Source organism: Haliotis rubra, unplaced genomic scaffold, assembly GCF_003918875.1.
Source record: "Haliotis rubra isolate DU_JTF1 unplaced genomic scaffold, ASM391887v1 Scf536, whole genome shotgun sequence".
In the NCBI taxonomy this organism is placed as follows: Eukaryota; Metazoa; Mollusca; class Gastropoda; order Lepetellida; family Haliotidae; genus Haliotis; species Haliotis rubra.
In genome coordinates, this window is record NW_025767231.1 from 95,042 (window position 1) to 119,863 (window position 24,822).

Here is a 24,822-nt window from a genome sequence, read left to right on the forward strand (position 1 = left end):
TGAGTGAGGTGAGTACAATTTATTTGGTTACTCAAAGGAAAATTAGGATACCCAATTGAGCTGAACAGAAGCGAGGACATGAGTCAATGACCCAAAAAGTTATCTGTAGCTCTGATATAGCTTCAATTTGACATCCTCAGCTCCACCACTAAACACGGACATTCCCTCACACATGAACTTGAAATAATCAACCAATCCAATCACTACTCCTGTACACTGGTTCAGCATAGCTCTATATCCAACTTTCCTCATCCCAGTGACCATGCAATATTTCTTTGTATATGATTGTTAAGCTGGAGATGGTGATTTCTTTCAATGGGTAGAGGGAAGACCCCTTACTTCAAGGTGTTCCAGGTTTACAGCAGACAAGACTAGCACTGATGTTATCGCTGCTTGTTTAAATCACCCAAAAAATCCAGTGTAATCAGAATGGATGTCTTGATCTAGCATCCTGTCATTGAATCTAACCAAAAATAGATATGGTGGCTGACGGGTGCAAGGAATATATCACAATAAAATGGGTATACACTAATTTCACAAGGATACATGGTGTTGGCAAAATTCCATTTGGAAACTTTCCATGTTATCTCTTCCGAGTTAATTGTTGTAACAAAGTCGAAATATTTTCTGACAGAACCAAATATACTTGATAAAACTGCAATTTCTCTCAACACCATTGAGGCAAAAGCTAAACAAGGACATTAAGCACAGATTTATGATATGCCTCTCACACAACTAAACATACCTCAAATTCAAAATTCTTGTCATGCTCTTAGACAATGAAAAATACTGAGCTGCATCATATTCATATTCAAAGTAAAAATAAAAGTCTGGGAACAAAATCAACTTATGTGTTAGAATTCATAAAACCATCACAAAGAATGTTTAATAACACTTTAAAGTACACTTAAAATCCTTTCGATACAGACAAAACAACATCCAAAATGCTTCTCAGTAAATGCAACATAAGCTTGAAAAATCATGTAGAACATTCAACTGTGGGACCCTAGATCACCGTTCACTTCAATTGCTGGCTTCAACAGCAGTGGCAGGAACTGAGACATCTGCTTCTGATGAACCTTCTTCCATCTCAATCTTCATCTGCATCTTTGAGCCTCCATACTGAGATGAGTCACCACCTGCATCCACCGCAGAATCAATCTGAGAAACTGATGGCTTTATATCTGCAACCTCAAAATCTTTTCTCACACAAAATTCTTGCACTTGAGGTTTTCTCCTCTCATCATCTTTAACATCAGTGCTCTGTGCAGGGTTTGAAGTGTCAGTTTCATTCAATGACACATGTTCCAAGTCTCTTGTTATTTCTACTGCTACGTTTGGTACACTTTTTGAAACACTGGAACTACTTTCCAATATATGATCTTGAGAGTGAGCAATTGCTGTAAGTTTGTCCTCTGGTATTCTAGGTTCACTTTTAGTTTCTACCAAATGTTGACTAACTTCACTGGCATCAGTGTCAGTAGGATGACTGAACATGATTCTAGGCGAGTCTTCAGTAGTTTTACTTAAGTGATCAGAAGAAATCATATTCTGATCTGGTTCAGAATTTGCATCACTGATGTTAATGTCAGTTGATTGCACAAATGAATCGCTCTGTTGGTTATTGCTAGCACTGTGTTCTTGTGAGGCTTTGTATGTAGCACTCTCATAGGGAGGTAACTCGGCCTGTTGAGAGTATGCTGTCAGGCCAGGATCTCCATCACCATCACTACTGTCAGGAACTGGAGATAAATTTGTCTCCCCTTCCCTGTCCATTTCAGCACCAACAACTGGATGACCAGCCCGTGATGACTCTTCCCTCTCATAAGCAGTCCTTCCATTCTTCTTGTGCTCCTGTGATGTAAAATCATTTATCCATGTAAAATATCAGAATATCCTCTAAAAGCAGAAATACTTGGTTATGTGTTCTGTGCCATGGCATCAGAACTGGACCATGAAGACATTGAAAACATGTACCTACTACAACCATACACAAACTAGACTGAAACATGTTTGAAGATTTCAAGAACTGAAAAGGCTGAATACAAATTAGGGACAAATACACGTTACTTACAATAGGGTTTACTATAGGTATGGCAGCCTTAGGTCTCTTCTGCGGTGATCTGTTAGGACTTGGCTGCTGCAACTCTGGGGCATAGTAAGTGGTGCCACCTCTGAACAATTCCTGCCCTGTGTTGCTTGGAGGAGCAGGAGCAGCTGCACCCTATACAAAGAAAGACAAATACTGATACAGTTTGGGTCTGACCATCACTATTTCACACAACTTGAAGCTTGAAGATAAGATTAAGTACATATTATTTATAGACATATGATTTGCTCTTTTATTTTGACATTCTATTATCTGCACAAGATAATTATCACTGAAAATTAATTGACCGGTCAGCATTTCACAATTTTAGATGCAGAAGGGTACTGATGTTGTTATATCTGAAAAGACAATCATATTTTTTAGATCAAATGAAGGCTGCAGCAGATCCTTTAAATGTTATACCTGCTGTGGAGGGGGAGGCGGAGGTGATGGGAATCCAACTGTCATTGGGTATGGTCCTGGGGGAGCCCCATACACAACCTGTGGCACTCCAGGAACACCTGTCCCCAGGAACTGTGGCTGTATGATGGCAGAGGGTGCAGTCATGGTGACGGCTGGGGCAGGGCCTGGGGCATACAACCGTGGGGGGACATTTGGCAGACCCGCTGTAGACACTGGAACATACCACAGATTGTTAAAGAATGTGATGTAACAAGCATTTCATTTTACACCTGAAATGGTATGATTAGGTCAAAGGTCACAACAAAGGTATTTTAAATGAAACACAATATTTTACATGTCTGAAGATCTTATCTATGACGAGGATTGTCCATTTCCCATGGAACAAAGCACTGAAAACCAATTGCCTGGCTAGAATGGCCTACCTGGTAGTGGAAAGCCCATGGGAGGCTGTAGTATTGTTGTCTGGAAGCCAGCTGTGTCTTGGGGCTGAGGCTGAGGGAGACGTGGAGGTGATGGCTGTGGTGGTTGTGCAACAGACTGCTCAGGGCGGTACATAGGTGGAGTGTAGGCTGGGGCAGCTGCAGGGAGAGAGGACAGGGAGGGTGAGCGTGCAAGGCATCAACACTAATGTGTCTGCTTACTCAACATATCTTACTCATCAAACATACCTCATCAGGACTACCATGCTCATAGAACAACACCTTTACACTATAATAATTAGAGAGCAATAAACTTTTGAGTCCTTACCAGGATTGTAATATGTTCCACTGTCTACAGACACCTGATCTGAGTAGTTGACATCAGGGATGTTCCTCTGCCGCTGAGAGGAGTAACGTTTAGGTCGACTCTGCTGCGCCATGTCTGGTTTAGCAGCTGTGTTCTGAAGGCGTGGGGGGAACTGCTGTTTGTCAGCTATTTTACTGGAACCACTTTGCTGGGCTGCTGCTGTAAGGGTCAATTACAATAAGGATTAGATATGACCATGTTCTGCTAGTCCTCGACTATAGATTATCTAGAGGGGAAAGACAAATCAATTATGTATGAATTTCTCTCCATTAACCTCACATTAAGTAACTGTATCATGCTATACACAAAACTTCCACATTTACCACTTAAGTGTAACGTTTAACTTACTTTATGTTCAGATACACATACCTCGACCATTGTTTTCCTCTGGTGGGGCCTTTGCAGGACTTTCGATGGCCATAGATCCAACATTGGGGTCAATAGCATTAACCACTGTGTCCTGCACCCTCGTTCGACCTACAACTTTACTGCGGCGATCCTTAGAATAGGATTTCTTCTCCGTGGTAGTGTTTGTAATCGTCACACTTATAGTTTGAACATTTTCTTTGTTGGAGATGATAACATCCTGACTCTGAGACTTCTCCTTAATTTCAGAAGAGTCTGATTCACGTTCTACTTGAGGGTCTTGATCTGCATCCTGTCCAGGGTTTTTCAACGTAGTGTTTGTAAACTCTCTAGGTGATGTGGACTGGCGGGGCCGACTTGGAGCAAATGATGTTTCTGGGGAGTCAGAATATCTGCCTCTATTGCCCCTGCCTCTTCCTCCACGACCACGCCCTCTTCCCCGAGAATTATCCATATTATTCCTCTGTACGTAATCTGATTGGTATTGATTGTTGTAATCAGAATGTCCCCTGTAGCCAGATCGTGAGTCCGCTTGGTTTCTGTAATCCTGTGATTTTTCAGGAGACACTCTATAATCTTGACTAGACCTACTCCCATAGTCCTGATTTCTGTAATCCTGGGATCGATGTTCCAGGCGATAATCCTGGGATCTGCCATCTGGGGCTTGATTACGATAATCTTGTGACTGGTTGTGGTAATTTTTGGCTCTTGTTTCATACTGAGAGCGATTATCTTGATTCCTGTAGTCAGGGCCTGTTCGGATTTCAGTCCTGTATTCTCGCGGTGACCGCATATCATTCTCATTGGCAAGATCACTGTATGAGGTCCTGTTATCTAGCTCTGTTTTCATTCGTTGACTTGGGACAAAGTCCCCAAGTCTCCTTTGTCCTCGTCGGCCTCTAATCAAAATAGAATAAATACACTCATTGTCTGTTAATTGTTCTATTTTCTACATAACATACAGAATGAAGACAACCTATGCTAGCGTAAAGTAGGGTTTATCCCATCTTTGAAAAATATCTTTGGTTTATCAGGGCATGTCAGCTTGGTATGGGAAGAAGCGAGAAGTAATGCAGGATCTGGCCATTTCTTACTGTTGTTAAACCCATGCTTATAGGTAGTGTCAAGCCAAGGATCATAATCCAAGGTAATATGTGATCCTTATCTGCACCAGTGAGTCCTGACAAAACCAAAGCATGCAACTCATCCCCTTTCACCCATGCCTTTTGAAAACCTGTTTCAAGATGGTCCAACGAAATGTTTTGGTATGTGTGATGGTATGGTTGTAGTCAGTATGAATAATGGAAACAAATTGTCAAACCAGCAGATTTGTCTTGTATAAAAGCTAGGAATTCATACCCTCTCTTTCCCATTCCTCGTTTAGGAGCACTGTCAGGTGGCTTATCATAGGCACGAATATCATAACCATAGATGGCTATCAGCTCTTCTCGAGACTTTGGTGCTTGCTGGTCATCCCGATAACGATCATGCAGCCATTTTTCCTCATCCTTCCATAACTTCTTCTTTGGTCTGAAATAATTGCATACCAACAAATGAGATGGAAATCGTGAAATCTCAGCGATAAGGTGCTGGTTCCAGAAATATTTTGGGGAATTAAAGTGTAAGGGATCCTGCTTACCTTTGATCGTCTTCCTCTTCCTTCTGCTGGGTCTCCCCACCTCCATGCATGCGAGTATCGTGCTCATAGAAGGCCCCTTTTCGAGGGATGTAAGCAGGATTCTTCCGGTCTTCATCATCATCAAGATTCTTACCATCCTCTTGCTGTTCCTGCAAACAAGATAAAGTTGGAGGATTCAGCAGGAGCACTGATTGAGGAAATCTATAATACTATGAATTTCACAATCCAATAACTTTCTTACATATCTCTAATGATTAAAGTGATTGTTATGAACAAGAATGATGACAACCATTTCCACACATCTGTCCACAGTTAGTAATACATGTATTTGACTACTCTGTCAATGTATTCATGAGGTTGTCTGTCATATACACATTCTTCACATTAAATTCCTCCATGTTACACATAAACCATGGTTCACCGAGACCTTCATAGATTGCTGCTGGTTTAAAAGCCATAATGTTTAGAGACCCTGATCTGATATATTAAATGATAGATGCATTACTTGATAACTAGCTTTCAACATACCTCTCCATCACCACTTTGCCTCTCTTCTTCTACCCAGCTGCCATCATCCTCTATGATGACATCATCGTCATATGCTTCTTCATCATCATCTTCCTCTTCATCATCATCGTCATCATCTGAATCTGAATCTGTCTCTTCTGATGAGTCCGATTCTTCTTCACTATCCTCTTCATCCTTCAGTAAAGTTGTTACCAATATAGATGACCAGATATTTTTTTTACAGAAAGAGAATACTACCTATCTATGGACTTTTAAAAGTGCAAATTGCACTGAATACTTGATACTATGGCAGAACATAACCATATTATTGGCTAATACAGAATCAGCAAATTCTCTGGAACACTAAAAAAACATATCGACAACCACTAAAATAACAAATATTGGACAGGTGTTAATGTAAAATAATTAAACAGAGGAGAAAGAATGTATTGGTTTCAGATTTCCACTATTCTGGTGACACTTTTGAAAACACATGACCTACCTCTTTTACTTTCTTTTCTGATGCACTCCCATTCTCAGAAAGCACATCTGCAATTGGTTAACATAAGGTCAATATAATCACAAGTTAAATCTTCAACAAATTTGAGACTAGAGGTTCATGTAACAATAGTATTAATACAAACCAGAAAACTACCATGAATAATTGCACAAAAGAAATCATTTGTCTTAGCCAAGCATAAGTGTGTTCATTTACAATAAAACCCATTTAATGTTACAAAAATGACAAGGTCATTGGGTTTTTCTTATCAGTATCGCTTTCAATGATCCACGGCTTGTAGCTATAGACAAGGTTTCACATACAATTTGGTTTGTTGGACAAAGTAACTAAGTGTAAACATGTAATTACCTCCTCCATTGCCTTCTCCTTCACTTTCCTGAAAAAAAATAGACAAAAGATTCTATTTCAGAAAATAATATAGTGTGTTAGAATTGGCTTACACTAAAGATTAGCAGATCATTTAAGACCCTTTTCAGTCTCCCTGCACACATATTTGATTAATTAAAGAATGAAGCTCAAATAAGGTCTTCACAACTTGACTTTAGTGCATTAGTCAACAGCTGACAAATAATGCAACAAACAATCTGAAGGAATTATACTAAACATTCCAAGAGACACCGGTAAACTTTTCATAGAACAATGACTATAGAAGCAATATAAGAACAAGAAACAATGATCAACTCTGCAGCAACACAGTAACCTGCCTTAATTAAAATAGCAGCAACACACTAACCTGCCTTAATTAAAATGGAAAAACGTGCAACACACGTATATATATTTTAACTGCACAGACAAATGTAGATGAAATTTGAAATGCATGAATTTCCAACGCAATCAGCCTTTTAAAAACATAAATAGTTTATTTATAACTAATATAAGTAGACCACAAAAGACACTGATAGAATAAAACGACACATAAAGATGATGTATGAAAAAAGTTAATTTGACATGTTAAACATTTTTAAGTTGCCTGTGCTTGTAAAGACATTATGATAATAATCAAATCACTCATCAAAGAGACAAATACTAGTACCGACACAAGTTTGCAAGCACTGATCTATATGCCCATACTGGGATGTGATTATGATCGAATGGTTATAGGCCACCCAAGACTTGAGAAGCTTGCTTATGTCCACTTTGATCCCATCGTGATAAAAAGAAGGGCAAGTAAAAACGGTTCATCATATGTATACAAAACATGCAACTTTCCATGATAACAAATCTACTTTTCTAACATTTTGTAGATGTCTCATCAAGAAACCAGTGCCCGTTATCTGACGGATGAGGCATACTTATCAAGGTAAGAACAGAGTTCACTCTACTGTGTCCTTAAATCTATACAGAACAGTTCATTACCTTTCGGCGCGTGAATACAACTGTCGGAATGAACAATATTAACTAGGATTACCAAGTTTTTGAATGAATGAATTCTAAAAATGCGAAACATTCTGAACTTTCATTTGACGAGACTTGGCTTCTGCGAAACGATTTGACATATCTACATTATTTCCTCCGGTAGTAATTCGCGTGAAAAGAATAACTAACACATTCAGAAGCTCTAGTTTTGGTAGAACCCTCTTTCAGGGTATCGGCCGCCCCGCCTTCATCTTCTCCTCCATCTTCTCTTCGCCTTCTCCGACGTCTATCCGCCATTTTCTTAGCATGGCAAGTGTGATCTCGTCTGTAAACGGGATTTCGCTAACTACTCATACCCGAAACAGTTATCTCCCGTTATATATTGCGTTTGCACTTGCAGTGATACCTAAACAGTAGTTACCATGGTTTTACTGCTTGGCGTGGCGTAAAAACGTACGACAGGAATGGAATACACATTTTCATCTGTATATCAATGCAATCTTTGTAAACAATATCCTTTTAAAGAAAGATAGCGTTATTTACTATATAGAATGGTGTATTCAGTTCAACAGTAAATAGTTTATCTCATATATATAATTTGTTATTTATTTACAAAGATTATTTAATTATTACTTTGTAAACATAGCAGTTTAATTCTTGAAATAAACAAAACAATACTACAATTTTGTTCAAGCCATTTTCCCCCCTCCTTGTGTTTTCTTAATCAGATTAAGGCATTCTTGCTCAGGCCGCAATGGAAATTGTTAAGGGCGTTGGCTTTGAAAAATATGAAGTCATAGCATAAACACATTCTACAATCGACAAGAGCTAGAGTAAAAGACGTAATTACTTCATGCACCAATCGCGGATATGCCACTTTATTGATTCAACTACCTCAATTAGGTATGTGTGGTAAGATTCAACTAACGGGATGGGGTGGTCAGACTCGATGACTGGGTTGACGCATGTCATCGTATCCCAATTGCGTAGATCGATGCTCATGCTGTTGATCACTGGATTGTATGGTTCAGACTCGATTATTTACAGACCGCCGCAATATAGCTAAAATGTTGCTGAGTGCGGCGTATAAACTAAACTCTCTCACTCATTTAGATATGTCTGCCATAAGCTGGAATATCGCTGTGTGCGGCGTAGAACTAAACTCACTCACTCATTAAGATATGTCTGTCATATAGCTGGAATATCGCTGTGTGCGGCGTAGAACTAAACTCACTCACTCACTCATTTAGATATGTCTGCCATATAGCTGGAATATTGCTGTGTGTGGCGTAGAACTAAACTCATTTAGATACTGCCACTGGCACTCATTTAGATATGTCTGCCATATGCGAGCTGGAATATTCATTTAGTGTGTGGCGTAGAACTAAACTCACTCAGCTCTGGAATATTGCTTTAGATATGAACTGCTCACTATTTAGATATGTCTGCCATATAGCTGGAATATTGCTGTGTGCGGCGTAGAACTAAACTCACTCACTCACTCACTCATTTAGATATGTTGGTCATATAGCTGGAATATTGCTGTGTGCGGCGTAGAACTAAACTCACTCACTCACTCATTTAGATAAGTCTGCCATATAGCTGGAATATTGTGTGTGGCGTAGAACTAAACTCACTCACTCACTCATTTAGATATGTCTGCCATATAGCTGGAATATTGCTGTGTGTGGCGTAGAACTAAAACTCACTCACTCACTCCATTTAGATATGTCTGCCATATGGCTGGAATATCGCTGTGTGCGACGTAGAACTGGAAAACTCACTCACTCACTCATTTAGATATGTCTGCCATATAGCTGGAATATCGCTGTGCGCGGCGTAGAACTAAACTCACTCACCCACTCATTTAGATATGTCTGCCATATAGCTGGAATATCGCTGTGTGCGACGTAGAACTAAACTCACTCACTCACTCATTTAGATATGTCTGCCATATAGCTGGAATATCGCTGTGCGCGGCGTAGAACTAAACTCACTCACTCACTCATTTAGATATGTCTGCCATATAGCTGGAATATTGCTGTGTGCGGCGTAGAACTAAACTCACTCACTCAATCATTTAGATATGTTTGTCATATAACTGGAATATTGCTGTGTGCGGCGTAGAACTAAACTCACTCACTCACTCATTTAGATATGTCTGCCATATAGCTGGAATATCGCTGTGTGCGGCGTAGAACTAAACTCACTCACTCATTTAGATATGTGTGTCATATAACTGGAATATCGCTGTGTGCGGCGTAGAACTAAACTCACTCACTCACTCATTTAGATATGTCTGCCATATAGCTGGAATATTGCTGAGTGCGGCGAAAAACCTAACACACTCACTCACTCATTTAGATATGTCTGCCATATAGCTGGAATATTGCCATGTGCGGCGTAAACACGTTACTCATTTAGATATGTATTTAAGGAAAGATGTTATACTCGATCCCGACGTTACAGCACCAGCGTGTGTGTGATAAGATATGGACACACTCGCACTTTTGTGTGGACCTTTAGAATTGAATACTACTCAATTGTGACTGAACCATAAATGACTTTACAACTATAGGACCTCCAGTATATCACATGAATCTCTTTGTAATATAGGCAGAAATAAATTGTGTCCAAATAATTTTCTGGTTTGTGGAATATCCGCCAGCATGCAGTTATACTTCCACTTTTATATGACTGTATTACTCCTTCCTCAAAATATTCAGGTTTGTAACGGTTTGAACAGTATTTCAGTTACATGTAACGCGTGAACGCTTTGAAGGGCAATTCGAAATAAAGAAGGGTTTAAAAGTTCCCCTCTTTGGTAAAACTCACAAGCATGCTAGGATGTGGTGCCAAACTCCTGGTGAACTGGGATTTTAACTAAAATAAGAATTTGCATGAGCGGAATTAATTCTTCATACAAGATGCTTTTCTTAAACCGAAACTAGCCAATTAATTGCTTTATGTTTTGGGTTTTTTTTAGATGCGTGATGGGGTGCTCCAGGTTATGGACATATTGAGTGAGTAGTAGTGTTGAAATATCCGGCCTGAAGACTCACGTGAAAGTTGAATGCACGATTTCCACGAACCCTAACAGGACCCCACAATAGGAATTGGCACAATGATTTCTCCCTTCGTGCAAGCCTACCTCTAATGATAGAAGATCCGTCTGCAAGTTTCACGTGTTTGCATGTACCGGGTGGGAAACACACTACTTGGCCAACATGCTACAAGGTGGGACATTGGTTGCGATCAGAATTTTGTTAATCTGCGAAACTACTCTAAAATCAATCGCAGAATTATGTAAATGTGCTGTCTTGGACATTGCATCATGTCCAGGCCATTTACACAAGAGGAAGGACATTGCCTGTCACTGGCAAAAACGTGATTCGGGTTTGCAGTAGACCAGAGGATTTTGGAGAGTTAAAAGCTTTTGATGGAGCATACATTACACACAGTTATGATTTCAGTTTGTAATGCAGTTGATAGTGTTACTTGTAAAACGACAGGGCTCATTGCTAACAGTATCGATCAATGATGCAGTTGGATCCCATTTCTGTTTTGTGTCTCAATATTTAATCATACCAAGTCAATTGACCTATGATATTGAAAACACACATTTGATCTATTTGAATCTGTAAACTAAATCAACTCAACTTTGCCATTGCTAGAAAATCTAAACAATCACGTAGATAAATATGTACATACAGTTTTTAACTTTAGGCCATAGTATTTCTTATGAAAGAATGAAGTTCTTTTTGTATCCTCAAAACAGTGTCACCCCGCAGTTTGTTTTGGCAACTTAATCACATACAATATAATGATCGCTACTCCCTTGCTGTAATCCATGTTTAGTGATGTAAACCAACACCTACTTCTTTGTCATCATGTACTTCATGCTCAGTTAATTAATTTTTAACAGGAATAATTAGTGGTAACACCACTCAGATTACCTGACAAAGGATCCCCTTTAGCATTTTTCATGTCTGGGATAAATACTCAACTGTATAAATTCAGGTCTGATGTGGCAAATGTGGGTGTGCAGCATGAGGAATTTTTGGTTTAGTTTAAAACAGACATTGATCAAAGGATTAACTGATAACATGTTGACTGATTAATTACTCTTGCACAGCAGAGATCGCAAACCCAATCAAGAATTCTGGGATATCATCCGAGTACTCGCGTGAAAAAACAATAGTAAAAACAACAACCAGTCCCAGGGAATTGCTCTAGATCAGTGTCCCTTTAAGAAGTCTTATATTACAATCATAGGACACTAGTAACTTTACCTGTCTTCAAATCCCCACAGGGCTTATTATGAATGAATGTTTTATGCTGCAGTGAATAACTGAATCTGTGGCAGGCAGAGTAGCAATTGATAACAAGTCCTGAAAAAAACATATAAACTGGACAGGGCTCCATATAATTATTTTGACTCAGGGGTATTTCACTCCTCAAAATTAAAAATGAGGAGTAAAATACCACATGGAAATAAAAGGAGGCGTATTTCACAGGTTGTATACTTTCACAGAGACATAACACTTAAGAGCATTTTTTTTAGCTTTTTTGGTCTGCACTGGCTTATAAGCATATGCAACCACAAGAAATTTGACTTCCAATCAGAAATCGTTTTGTCAGTGACACTATTCCAATCGTGTTTATTCTTAATACAGACTTTAGCTACATTGTCAATTACATGTAAAAAGTTGATAATATCAGACACTAACTTTTCCTTGCTAACTGAAACAGTTTTCCTTTCCAAAACCCGACATTTCTTTTGGTAAGACATTCTTACTGGAGATGACAGGAAATAAATGACAGTGCGCGTTGAGCTATTGTCCATTAAATGTTTTCCTATGCTGGTTAAGGGCCATCACGTAATCTACAGTAGCCCCAATGCTGTATTATTACTAATACGGACCAGAAACATTGTGATAGTAACGCTGTTTAAGTGCTTGCTTGTAAACAAATCGTGCCCCGAATGTAGATTAATTAGAAATATTTGCAGAGATCATTCGGACAATCTTCGCTTCAATACAGACAACCAACACTATTCGAGATCTTAATATCGGATGTGTAGGACTGAAACAATAGTTTGACAGGTTTGGTTCATGCATGCAAACAAAGTCTGACTCGTATTCTGAGAAAGTATATAAATGCATAATTTTCACTCATTGATTGGACATTTTATTCATATATCTGAATTATGAATGCATATTTTATGCAGATACGCATCTTATCTGGAGCCCTGACTGGACCAACAAACCTGCATGGCACAAGTAATTGTCAGAAGTTGTTTTTCAGCATCTGGTATCTTTTTCAGTTGTGGATTTTAATTATTGTAAACAATAAAAGAAGTCAATATTGATGTCCATCTTGAACACCACATGTACATTTATTTGATTATTTGATGATATTTTGTTACACATTTACAGGTATGATGAAAATACACACCTGCATGGTGCGGGCAGTAGGTATCACATTGACCCGGGAACTGGCTACTGGTCAGACAGTTGACAAAGCTCTGCTTAGTAAGCTTAGGAAGAAGACAGGATTTCCACTCATCAACTGTAAGAAGGCCCTTGATCAGTTTGATAATGACTTACAACAGGTTTGTATCTGGCTTACAAGTGCAATTGAGTGTTTCAGATAATTCTCTGAATGTTCAGAATGCATCAGAATTAGATTCTTGCTACTTGTTCTCTATGTCATTTTGTCTAAGTGTCCAAATACACAGTTGTCATAAATGGCCTTTCAGCTTTTGGACCTTCAGTATGTCTTTGTGAAGTACTGATTGCATCTGAATACACCTTACTGTCATACTGCAGATGTGATATGTTATAGAAGAGTGAAAGGCTATGAAAGTAAAACTTGTAACAGATTAAAAGAAGAAGGAAAGAATGTTTTAAGCATTGTTTAGTCCTTGTTAATTAAGATTGAAAGTCTGATTAATGTCAAGCTGTGCGTAGTAAGACTAACATCAAATGTATACTTTGGCCATTCTAAAAACAGGCGGAAAAATGGCTGCTGGAACAAGCACAGAAGGAAGGATGGGCAAAAGCTACCAAGTTGCAGAATCGGCCAATGTCACAGGGACTTGTTGGTGTAGTAGGGGACCAGCGGACAGCCACGATGGTGGAGGTAGGTGACTGGTTGGTGTAGTAGGGGACCAACAGACAGCCACGAAGGTGGAGGTAGGTGACTGGTTGGTGTAGTAGGGGGAAGGAGACAGCCAGGATGGTGGAGGTAGGTGACTGGTTGGTGTAGTAGGGGGAAGGAGACAGCCAGGATGGTGGAGGTAGGTGACTGGTTGTTGTAGTTGAGGGAAGGAGACAGCCAGGATGGTGGAGGTAGGTGACTGGTTGATGTAGTAGGGGGAAGGAGACAGCCAGGATGGTGGAGGTAGGTGACTGGTTGATGTAGTAGGGGGAAGGAGACAGCCAGGATGGTGGAGGTAGGTGACTGGTTGTTGTAGTAGGGGAAGGAGACAGCCAGGATGGTGGAGGTAGGTGACTGGTTGATGTAGTAGGGGAAGGAGACAGCCAGGATGGTGGAGGTAGGTGACTGGTTGATGTAGTAGGGGGAAGGAGACAGCCACGATGGTGGAGGTAGGTGACTGGTTGTTGTGGTTGAGGGAAGGAGACAGCCAGGATGGTGGAGGTAGGTGACTGGTTGATGTAGTAGGGGGAAGGAGACAGCCACGATGGTGGAGGTAGGTGACTGGTTGATGTAGTAGGGGAAGGAGACAGCCAGGATGGTGGAGGTAGGTGACTGGTTGATGTAGTAGGGGGAAGGAGACAGCCAGGATGGTGGAGGTAGGTGACTGGTTGATGTAGTAGGGGAAGGAGACAGCCAGGATGGTGGAGGTAGGTGACTGGTTGATGTAGTAGGGGAAGGAGACAGCCACGATGGTGGAGGTAGGTGACTGGTTGGAGGTGTGGTTGATGTAGTAGGGGGAAGGAGACAGCCAGGATGGTGGAGGTAGGTGACTGGTTGATGTAGTAGGGGGAAGGAGACAGCCACGATGGTGGAGGTAGGTGACTGGTTGTTGTGGTTGAGGGAAGGAGACAGCCAGGATGGTGGAGGTAGGTGACTGGTTGATGTAGTAGGGGGAAGGAGACAGCCACGATGGTGGAGGTAGGTGACTGGTTGTTGTGGTTGAGGGAAGGAGACAGCCAGGATGGTGGAGGTAGGTGACTGGTTGATGTAGTAGGGGGAAGGAGACAGCCAGGATGGTGGAGGTAGGTGACTGGTTGTTGTAGTAGGGGGAAGGAGACAGCCAGGATGGTGGAGGTAGGTGACTGGTTGATGTAGTAGGGGGAAGGAGACAGCCAGGATGGTGGAGGTAGGTGACTGGTTGATGTGGTTGAGGGAAGCAGCAGACTGGTTGGTTGGGTGGTAGTGGGGCACCAGCAGACAGCCATGAAAACAATGTTAGAAAACCTATGTAGACTTTGTTTCGACCATCATTACATAGCTAAGTGTTGATAGCAGTATTGTAAGCTTTGCTCATAACAATACTTACATGATGCATATGTAAAAGTTGGCATTACAGATGTGTGGAACTTGTAATATTGATAAGTGTTTGTAACATATGAAAGCTGTACTACCATTGTGTCTGGTGAAGAACTCTGCAGGGAGAGGGTATGCAATCTGACATTCTTAGAATAATTATATGGCAAGAATACTTATTTCTATATTGTTCTAGGTGAATTGTGAGACTGACTTTGTGGCTCGGAATGAGAAGTTTGTGAAACTGGTCTCCAGCCTGACCATGGCCTGTCAGGACCACTTCCTCAGCCAGACAGACAGGAAGGTAGTGTAGTGCTGCATGCTCGTCATCTTGCTCATCTTACAAAATAATGTCTGAAGAACTACAACTAATATACTGAAATTTTCTTAAATGTAGTAAGGTGATGAAAGTGTTCACAGTAAGTGGGTGCCATGTGTTACTTTCCAGGTAAACCCATGAAGATCTGGGTTAGAATTGATCCTCTCTAACCCTTGCTTGTCGTAAGAGGCGACTAACAGGATCAGGTGGTCAGGCTCACTGACTTGGTTGACACATGTCATCGGATCCCAGTTGGGTAGATTGTTGTTCATGGTATTGATCACTGGATTGACTCACTCACTCACTCACTCACTTTCCAGGTAAGCTTGGAAGGTGCAGCTGTCCAAGGTCTACAGGCAGGAGGTGGTAAAACCCTGGCTGATATGGTGGCGCTTGAGGTGGGAAGTGTCGGAGAAAACATGTCCCTGCGTAGAGCTGTTCACCTTCGGGCTGCAGAGAACAACTTCCTGTCATCCTACGTCCATGTGTCAGGTGGGTGTAGGGACTATGTTGACAATTTCGCCACATCAGATATTCTATCCTGGTAGGAGACAAGATCTGTAAGAACCCATGCAGCAAAGAAGTTAGCTCAGCGGAACACAAGTCACTGTATCCAGGCAAAATGTGGTGGGCTTGTAAACATGCCACTATTTCTGGAAGTCATATTAGCTGCCATTACAAGAATGTCAGTTGTGGGCAGAAATAACTTCTACGTTTGATGCACTTCACACAATGACATGATGTATACGTTACCACTTACCGACCGATTATCTTAAATCTTTCACAGAGTGACCCAGATAGCATTCAGACGTTGGCCCAACGTTGACAATGGTTTTGCCAACATTGCCAACGTTGGGCCAATGTCTGAATGCTATCTGGGGAGGTATTCAGTATTATTTTTCCTTATCCTGACTCATGTTTATTTGCTTGTCTTCTTCTTCTGGCGAACCTAGTGGAACACTTGTATCTCCCAATTGAAGTTCCTTCAATAAAAATCACTCATTAGTACTGACCACGAGTTACCTCCCTTCCACAAGCGGGGAGCGAGAGCCACCTGAACCCATGTGCCTCACTCTCTCCTTCTTAGCCCAGTGAGCAAGGCGGTGAGAGCACCTGTGTCTCCCTGCACACTATATCCTTTATTTATATTTAGTTTGTTACCTCTTATATTCATCTATAGAGGTGTAACTAGTATCATTATTCAACATGCATTGATAATTATTAGTGTTTCTGCTGCTTGATTCACGGTTAGCCGTGTTGCTCAACAGTTTGCGTTAATAAAATCTGCACTGTTTGTAAATTACGTTACTCTGCTACCGATCCACATTTAAAATGCCCTAGTTGCATTACTCCATGTTCTATTGTTTCTCGTTGTAAATTATATATTAATTTACCAATTTCTGCCTTTGATAAATATTTATGTTCCGTTTTGAGGCGGAAGGCAGATAAATCTCGGAAACAATCTTCAGTCATGGCTAATAGATCGAGTCAGATATATCCTGAGTTACCTTCGGGGGATAAGCGTGGGGCCTTGATCCGCTATATCTAGAAGCGACCTGCTTCCCAGGGCGTTCCTTCATCACAGTATAAAACTAGAAGAACTTCCACGTCGTCTCAGCGTATGCTCCGAGCCCCAGGTCTACAGCCTCGTCAAAGGGAAATCCACGAAGACTAAAAAAAAACTTTGCTTCTGATATTCAGAATTATGTTTATATGATGATGACATTTTCGATTATCATTCCAGATGTATGTCATAAGAAGTGACCAATGCGGCTACCGTCACTTCAGCGCAGATCAACATGCAATCAGAGATGCCCTACGCTGGGCCCGGAGATTATAACTGAGGGTCCGTCACTATCACAGAGGACACCCTCAGCGCCAGCGCAGACCATCCCAGGCGACCTGGTCAACCAAATCATGAGGCTGATGGAAGACCGTTCACGGCTTACAGAGGCCTCAGAGCCACGAGGCCCCAGAGCCCACCCCATACTAAGTCATACAGGGCCCCAGAGCCGCCTTGACTTCAGCGTAGAGCCCCTGAGCCCATAGGCAGCCTCAGCGAAGAACAACCCTGCCGGGTGAGCTCTTTGCATAAGGTATCCCAGGCGCCTCGAGGAGGAGCTAGAGCCTGACCCTTTGCAAGAGGCCCGGAGAAGAGTGCTTAAGCCTATGCGCACCTTGTCGTATGCGAAGAGGCGTTAGCAAAGCAAGCACTCATATGTCGGATCGGACACTGACTCCAGACATTGGCGCCAAGGCAGCGAAGGCTAAGTGGTTCTAGCGCCTAGAAGGCGTTGGCGCAGCCCTCAGCGTTCGAGAAGCCCAGGCGTCTGCGAAGCCATCACCGTTCTCGAAGCCCACAGTTTCTTGAAGGATGTCTTCTCAAGGTCTACATACACTAGCCAATCGTCAGTCCGTTCTCCTCAGTCCTCACATAGATCTTCTTACAGATCGAGGGTCTCCGACATCACGACCATCGTCAGAGGAAGGCGATGGTATCATTTAAGATCGGACTCTAGACGCCCGCTAAGGAAGTCCCAGGGCGCCTCAGCGAGAAGAGCTACAGCCTCACCAGTTGAGGGACATCGGCGGGAAGGGCTTAGCCGAGCCCACACCCTGTAGAACACAGAGGTGGATTAAGCGAAGCAAAGCTCATATATTGATCGGACTCTGACTCGATACTTTTCGCGAAGGTCGCGAAGGCGAAGGCTAAGTGGCTCAAGTCTACTTCACCCAGAAGATCTAGAAGCGTTGCCGAGATCTTAGCGAATCCAGTTAGCCGAGGAAGTCTCCTCAAAGGTCTCCATATACTAGCCACTTTCGTCATATATAGCCACTTTCGTCAGTCCGTTCAAGACATCACATGAGTTGTTTATCAACTGTAAGCCATATGCGTCTACAAGCCTCTGCGAAGACAATTGCACAGGCTATTTACAACACACAGCGTCGCTGTATTAATTTATCAGCGGATGAAGAGCCTAATTAGGGATCTTCAAGCCGACTACCTACTACGATCACGATTATCTACATGCGTGACCATTACGCAGATCTGCAGACAATTCAAAGCGAAATTGAACAGCAGTCTTGTTACAGCGAGTAAAACTCATAATCGTCAGCGATTTCCTCAGAAGTAATATGTACAACAAGTTCAGCTTTAACAGTCTACAAGCTGACAACTTGCAAGGTTATTGAACCTTATATAAGGAAGTCGGAATTATCTTCAAGACTGAAGTTACTTTCCGCGACAGCCTGGAAAATAACTTACCCAGCATTAATATTACAGGCGAGGTATTTGGGCGGAGGTTTTTGGCGTTTACCATCAACCCTCGAAACGCGTGGTCACTTTCGGGTAACCGGGGAAGTTACGGTGAAGACCGGCGATTGTTCTAATATCAGCAGCGGCACTATATTATACAAGGTTCCTTTCCTGATACACGGTGGCGTCACAGCGGGTACTCTACAGAATCAAAATGCCTTGTTCTGATTGGACCGAGATGGACAGCGCCCTCGAGAAGTCGATCATAGTTCACAGTTCAACACATAGGTTGCAAGTGACAACAATATATCAGTGAGCGAGCAAGCCTCCTTACAGTCCAGCTAATCTAAACCTTCATGATTGGGCTGCCTTCTTGAGGTTAGAGACCTCCCCTGTCAAGTAAGGGCGAGGACCACGGCAGTCAGGCGATTTTTTACATAAAGTTCAGCGATGGCAGTCACCCTGGTTATGCATCTACATCGTCAAACGCCATGGCGAATTTACCTCGGCGACCCGGGATACAAATGGATCCAAATCCATAGCGTCTCAGACTACAGTTGAATTCATCATCAAGCTACTAACACAACTAGATGGTTAGTAAACCTACTTAAGTTGGACCTAGAACCTTCGCAAGATCTGCTATTTCTAGGTTTTGATTTTAGCAGTAGCAGAATCGTATAATTGTACGGAGGACCATGGATCAAGATCAACAGTCATTTCCACAAGCCTTACTATCTCCGCTACCACTCGACAGTGACAGAGTCTGTTGGGGTTCGCACTTCAGCTCAGCTCAAGACATGACAGACAGAGGCAGACTACAATTACATCCGTTACAAGTCATCAGCAATTAGCATCTAGGCGAATCTCTACCGTTCAATTCATCGGTTCAGGTCAAACCTCATCTACTATGATGCACCAAGAGATCGAATGTTTGAATAAGCGTCCGTTAATAGAGCTGGAATCGATAACACTTCTCTCGTAGATGTGTCACTATAAGGTTAGGGAGCCCATCTTGCCAACAGGGCGGCATCAGGGCTATGAGCAATCAAGAGAGCAATTACACATAAATCTGCTAGAGATGCAAGCAGTAATAAGCGCCTTAATACACTGGAGCAACTTACTACAGTATACCCAGTGGATGATTCACACAGTCAATTCGACAGTGGCGTTTTATGTGAACAAACTAAAGCTCAACCAGGTCCCGAACATATCGACTCTGTTTTCAATTGTTCGATTTAATCAACAATCTCAACATACATGTCAGAGCATATCACATTCCAGGAGCAAAGAATGTGATAGCAGGGCGCTCTCTCGACCACACATACCATCGCCGACAGAATGAATGCTCCATACAGAGATATTCACTCAAATTATCAAGGAAATAGGAACTACACTAATAGACCTATTTACCATTCGATTCAACAAACAACTGACAACATTAAGTATCGCCAGTTCCAGACCCACTAGCATTGGCAACAGGCGCTAAGCATATGGTGGGAAGGTCTCAGCAGCGTGCGGCTTTTTCGCCACCAGCGTTAATCTCACAAGTTTACTCTAAATCAGTCTAAAGCAGAGCCTCCATCTGATTTTGGTCGCGACCTACTGACCAGCGAGGAAGTGGTTTCCAACTCTTATTCAAGAAATCGGACAACCAATACTACATCTTACAGAGTGCTTTCGAATCTGTTAATACACCAAACAATGGAAAGCCAGATATATTCCAACTTCGCGTATGGATTGTATCAAGGCGTGTCTGAATAACAAGTTATTCAGCCAGGCGGACAAAGCAGTCTAACTTGCCCTGCGTAACTCAACTGGCAACTTATCACGATGACAAATGGCACAGTTTTGTCAATTATGCTGCAAAGGAAGGATTTACAGCTAGATATGCTACTCATCCTCAAGTGGCGGACTACTTATGTTATCTACGTCAGACTAAGATTTTATAAGGCTCAGCTTGTCCACCTATCTTGCAGCAATAGCTCTATCATAACTGAGAAGGGCGTCAAGTTAACCTAACCCAGTTACTTTCGCCTGCTACGAGCTTTCGATTGGAGGATTAAAGCGGAAGTTCAGCTCCAACTTGGGATCTGAATATAGTGCTCCAACACCTCACAAGTGAGGTTTATGAACACGCTTTGATGATATACTTGAACCCCATGATCGATGAATCTATCACGATGGCCAGTAACAGCACTGAAAATATATCTCCACCGAGCCAAACAGGAGGGAAAAATGCAAGAGATTTATTTCCTCTATCAAGCTACGCATGAGCGGAAGTCTCACGTACTACTATATCTCCTTTTGGATCAGAACTGTCATACTACGTGCCTACAAGACTGTAGGACTCTACCCTCCATGAGCTTCTAATCCTCATAATATTAGGCTAACATCTCCAATTGCTCTACACAAATGCTTTTGGAATAATGGAGGTTATTTCTGGAGATCGATATGGTGTTTGCCAACCACTATCTGAGAGATATCACCACCGAGGGCGTCTCAGGTATCCACCTATTAGGTCCCATGGTCCTCGCACAACAGTTGACAGTTCCTCGGAGAAGATAAGTCCATCTTACAGAATTTTTACTTATCTTATAACAGTACTAAATAGCTACATGCTATATATATTTTGCTTAAGTTCAATTTATTATCTTAAGCTCAGTACTATGGTTATTATATCATACAATATGTAAGCTAACAACTCTCACGGAGTTTGTTATTATATATTTAGCTTAAGTTAATCATATCTTAAGCTCAGTACTATGGTTACATTATAAATATATTAGCTAACAAACTCTCACGGAGTTTTGCTATTATATATGTAGCTTAAGTTTATTCATATCTTAAGCTCATTACTATGTTTATATCATATAAGTATATTAGCTAACAAACTCTAAAGAGTTTTTGCTATCATATACTTAGCTTCAGTTTCATCATATCTTAAGCATTATGGTTACATTATAACATGTATTAGCTAACAACTCTCACGGAGTTTTGCTATTATATATGTAGCTTAAGTTTATTCATATCTTAAAGCTCAGTACTGTGTTTATATCATATAAGTATATTAGCTAACAAACTCTAAAGAGTTTTTTACTATCATATACTTAGCTTAAGTTTCATCATATTTTAAGCATTATGGTTACATTATAAAATGTAATAGCTAACAAACTCTACGGAGTTGTTTTGGCTATTTAGGTTGCTTAAGTTAATTATATCTTAAGCACAGTTCTATAATCATACTATATATATGCCTACAACTCTTAGGAGTTCTACTATTATATATATGTTCAGCTTAAGTTTCAATCCTTAAGCTCAGTCATATGTTCATTTCATAACATGTATTAGTTAACAAACTCTCAGTAGTTGGTTACTATTATACAGCTTAAAGTATCATTATACCTTAAGCACAATTCTGTTATAACTTACATATATGCATATTGTAAGCTTACTACTTTGGTTCTTATAAAAGTATTCATTATAAACTATCAACAGTTTATACTATCACATTAATAGCTTTAGCTTAATTAATGTTCTATATACTTTATTATATTCAGTAAATTGTAATAACCCTTATATGGCAACTGATAAGTTAACAGCAGGAATTCAGTTCAGTGCCTTCATGAAGTTCCCTTAGGGTTATTACAATTATCTCAGTTCAAATCACTAATTAGTAAAATCCAAAGTATATATAATCCCACCTCCTATTCCGTAGGATTCTACAAACAAATAAACATGAGTCAGGATAAGAAAAATATGAAATTTTTAGAGTAAAATTAATATTTTTATACTTATCCTGACTCATGAATAAGCTCCCTCCGTCCTCCCACTTAACACTTTGGATTTCCCTGGAAATTCAGGTGTTGAGCTCAGTATATGAGGAGAGAGTGAGGCACATGGGTTCAGGTGAAGCCCTCGTTCAGCAGCTTGTGGAAGGGAGGTAACTTCGTGGTCAGTACTAATGAGTGATTTTTATTGAAGGGAACTTCAATTGGGAGATACAAGTGTTCCACTAGGTTAAGCCAGAAGAAGAAGACAAGCAAATAAACATGAGTCAGGATAAGTATAAAAATATTAATTTTACTCTAAAAATTTCATTTTCTTGTGAAAATATGACTTAATTTATAACCCTGGTGTTACAGGAATGTCACTAGGGCTGGTTGGGGTTTAAGGTTCTTCTATTCCTTCAGAGAACATGTGACCGGTCAGTTTGGAATTGCCACTAGTTTACCATAGTACACATTGTTTCCTGAATTTAGCTGGAATATTGCTGACTGCCATTAAATATTACTCTCCCATTAATCTTACAAGTCCATCTTTCCTTTGCAGGTGCTGAAATCAACACGAACAGTGAATGTAGGCTGGGCAAGTTTGGAAGCTTGTTGGAGCTGCAAGCCCTGCCAGTGGTGTCGGAGGAATCCCCCGACTCTGCAAGTTCTTCTGACTCTGACTCTGATTCCTCTTCAAGTGATGAGGAAGAGGCTTCCCTGACCCGAGAGGAGGCATGTCGACAACTGGCCCTGCATGTGGTGGGCATGAATCCCAGACGCATCGGCAAGGAAGACGATGAGCCCAGCAAGAGCAAGGATGAGGAAGACAAATTGATTTTCCAGGAGTTCTTGATGGACCCGAGCTTGTCGGTGAAGGACATGTTGAAGAAGAATCATTTGGCTATAAAGGAGTTTGTGAGGTTTGAGTGTGGTGAGGACTTGGGAGAAGACGCCAGCTGAAGATAGGATTGTACAGTGTCATGTCATATTCAGTGTACAGGATGGCTGCACAGGAGCATTGTTGTATTGTGTGTGCCCTGAACCTGCTATCAGATTTTGTAGATTTTATTAGCCAAATATGTGCTTAACACGGTGTTGATAGTGATAAAAGTTTGGTTTTAGTTCAAAAGGTGTATGGGCACTTTTTGCCTTGCTTCTATCTGTTAAAATATCTCAAGAATCAGGAGTTTGGGCATTTTCTACACTTCCATGGAAAGCACATAGGTTATGAAGCTTTATATGCTTGAGGACTAAAGCTTCCTATGCACTATTAAAAGAATCCCATTTGTACAAAATCTCCATGAATTTTTCAGAATCGTGCATTATAATCACATGTACAAAAACTGTGTCATGGGTCAATTCATTTACAGAGTTTATTGTTGAAGTGTGGTAAATCAACATTATTGACGGCCAAACATGGTAAACCTTATGCCATGCCTATCTGAAACTGAGTGGTTTGTATGTAGTTGGAATGCTTGAAAATTGTTAGTGTAATACCACTGGTGACAACTTGCAACACTTGGCACCAGCCACATTTTAAAACTTATCCTATCTCACGACTTGCACCTCTCTTCATTCGACCATGAGTGGAAACGAATTAGACTTTGCTCCGGCCTACCTTGTCCCCATCCCCGTGCTGTGCATGCCTTCATGCGCAGTCCTCACCCACGTGATCACCTTACATACTCTTTCTCTTTCTTGTCGCTCGACAGAGTGGATGTGAAATTTGTTTCGCCTGAGAATTGCTCAACATGGATAAGCCTGTTCAGGCCAGAAAACGAAAGTTTTGAGCTCAGTGTAATAAAGTCTTTTCAGCTTGGGACCCACACACATCGTGTGTTGATTTTGTGGGTTGTTGTGATTGGGACAAACGTTGTCCTAAGTGATACGACACTCGTGTAGTATGCACCTACCCATACGTTGACCACGTGGGTAATTGTGATTGGGACAAACGTTGTCCTAAGTGTTCAGGACTGTCTAATGTGGATTTTAAAGCTTACAAACGTGCTTGTGCCAGACGTTTGGCAGATAGGGCCAGGAATGCTTCTGTGGGATCTGGTCCATCTCCCGCTAAAAAACAATGTTTAGATCGCCCCACCCTAACGTTCGCAATGTTTACATTCCCACAATGCATTTAAGTTGTAGGATGAATGAATTCACGTGTTTGTTATGCATGAAAAATCAGTTTTGTCACAACGTGACCTAATTGAGAGGTCATCGGTTATCCAATCAAATCGTTAGAATCTCAGGTCAAGTCGTTACGACACAGGTCAATG

At 41.2% G+C, this 24,822-nt stretch overlaps 2 protein-coding genes across 2 annotated transcripts; one reads left to right on the forward strand and one right to left on the reverse strand.

Moving 5' to 3' along the window:
• On the reverse strand, positions 1 to 8,022 carry LOC124253222 (protein CASC3-like). Its single transcript, XM_046686945.1, has 12 exons — positions 7,876 to 8,022; positions 6,679 to 6,706; positions 6,313 to 6,359; positions 5,832 to 6,005; positions 5,304 to 5,452; positions 5,024 to 5,194; positions 3,668 to 4,563; positions 3,260 to 3,457; positions 2,935 to 3,090; positions 2,513 to 2,724; positions 2,075 to 2,224; positions 1 to 1,854 (listed from the first exon to the last, which is right to left on the reverse strand). The coding sequence occupies exons 1-12, from the start codon at positions 7,981 to 7,983 to the stop codon at positions 1,024 to 1,026; spliced, it is 3,120 nt and encodes a 1,039-aa protein (XP_046542901.1). The 5' UTR covers positions 7,984 to 8,022; the 3' UTR covers positions 1 to 1,023.
• A 2,639-nt stretch (positions 8,023 to 10,661) lies between these two features.
• LOC124253239 (elongation factor Ts, mitochondrial-like) lies at positions 10,662 to 23,889 on the forward strand. The gene is made up of 6 exons (XM_046686981.1): positions 10,662 to 10,923; positions 13,125 to 13,300; positions 13,702 to 13,830; positions 15,398 to 15,505; positions 15,841 to 16,012; positions 23,106 to 23,889. The coding sequence occupies exons 1-6, from the start codon at positions 10,914 to 10,916 to the stop codon at positions 23,504 to 23,506; spliced, it is 996 nt and encodes a 331-aa protein (XP_046542937.1). The 5' UTR covers positions 10,662 to 10,913; the 3' UTR covers positions 23,507 to 23,889.
• Positions 23,890 to 24,822: the final 933 nt, after the last annotated feature.

Bases quoted from the DNA above. Each gene is read 5' to 3' on its own strand.
- LOC124253239 (XM_046686981.1), top strand. The intron at 13,301-13,701 runs GTTTGTATCTGG...TTCTAAAAACAG, and splicing joins TTGATAATGACTTACAACAG to GCGGAAAAATGGCTGCTGGA. The intron at 16,013-23,105 runs GTGGGTGTAGGG...TTTCCTTTGCAG, and splicing joins ATCCTACGTCCATGTGTCAG to GTGCTGAAATCAACACGAAC.
- LOC124253222 (XM_046686945.1), bottom strand. From the start codon at position 7,983: ATGGCGGATAGACGTCGGAGAAGGCGAAGAGAAGATGGAGGAGAAGAT. The intron at 3,458-3,667 runs GTATGTGTATCT...TGACCCTTACAG, and splicing joins AGAGGAAAACAATGGTCGAG to CAGCAGCCCAGCAAAGTGGT. The intron at 3,091-3,259 runs GTAAGGACTCAA...CTCTCCCTGCAG, and splicing joins TGGAACATATTACAATCCTG to CTGCCCCAGCCTACACTCCA.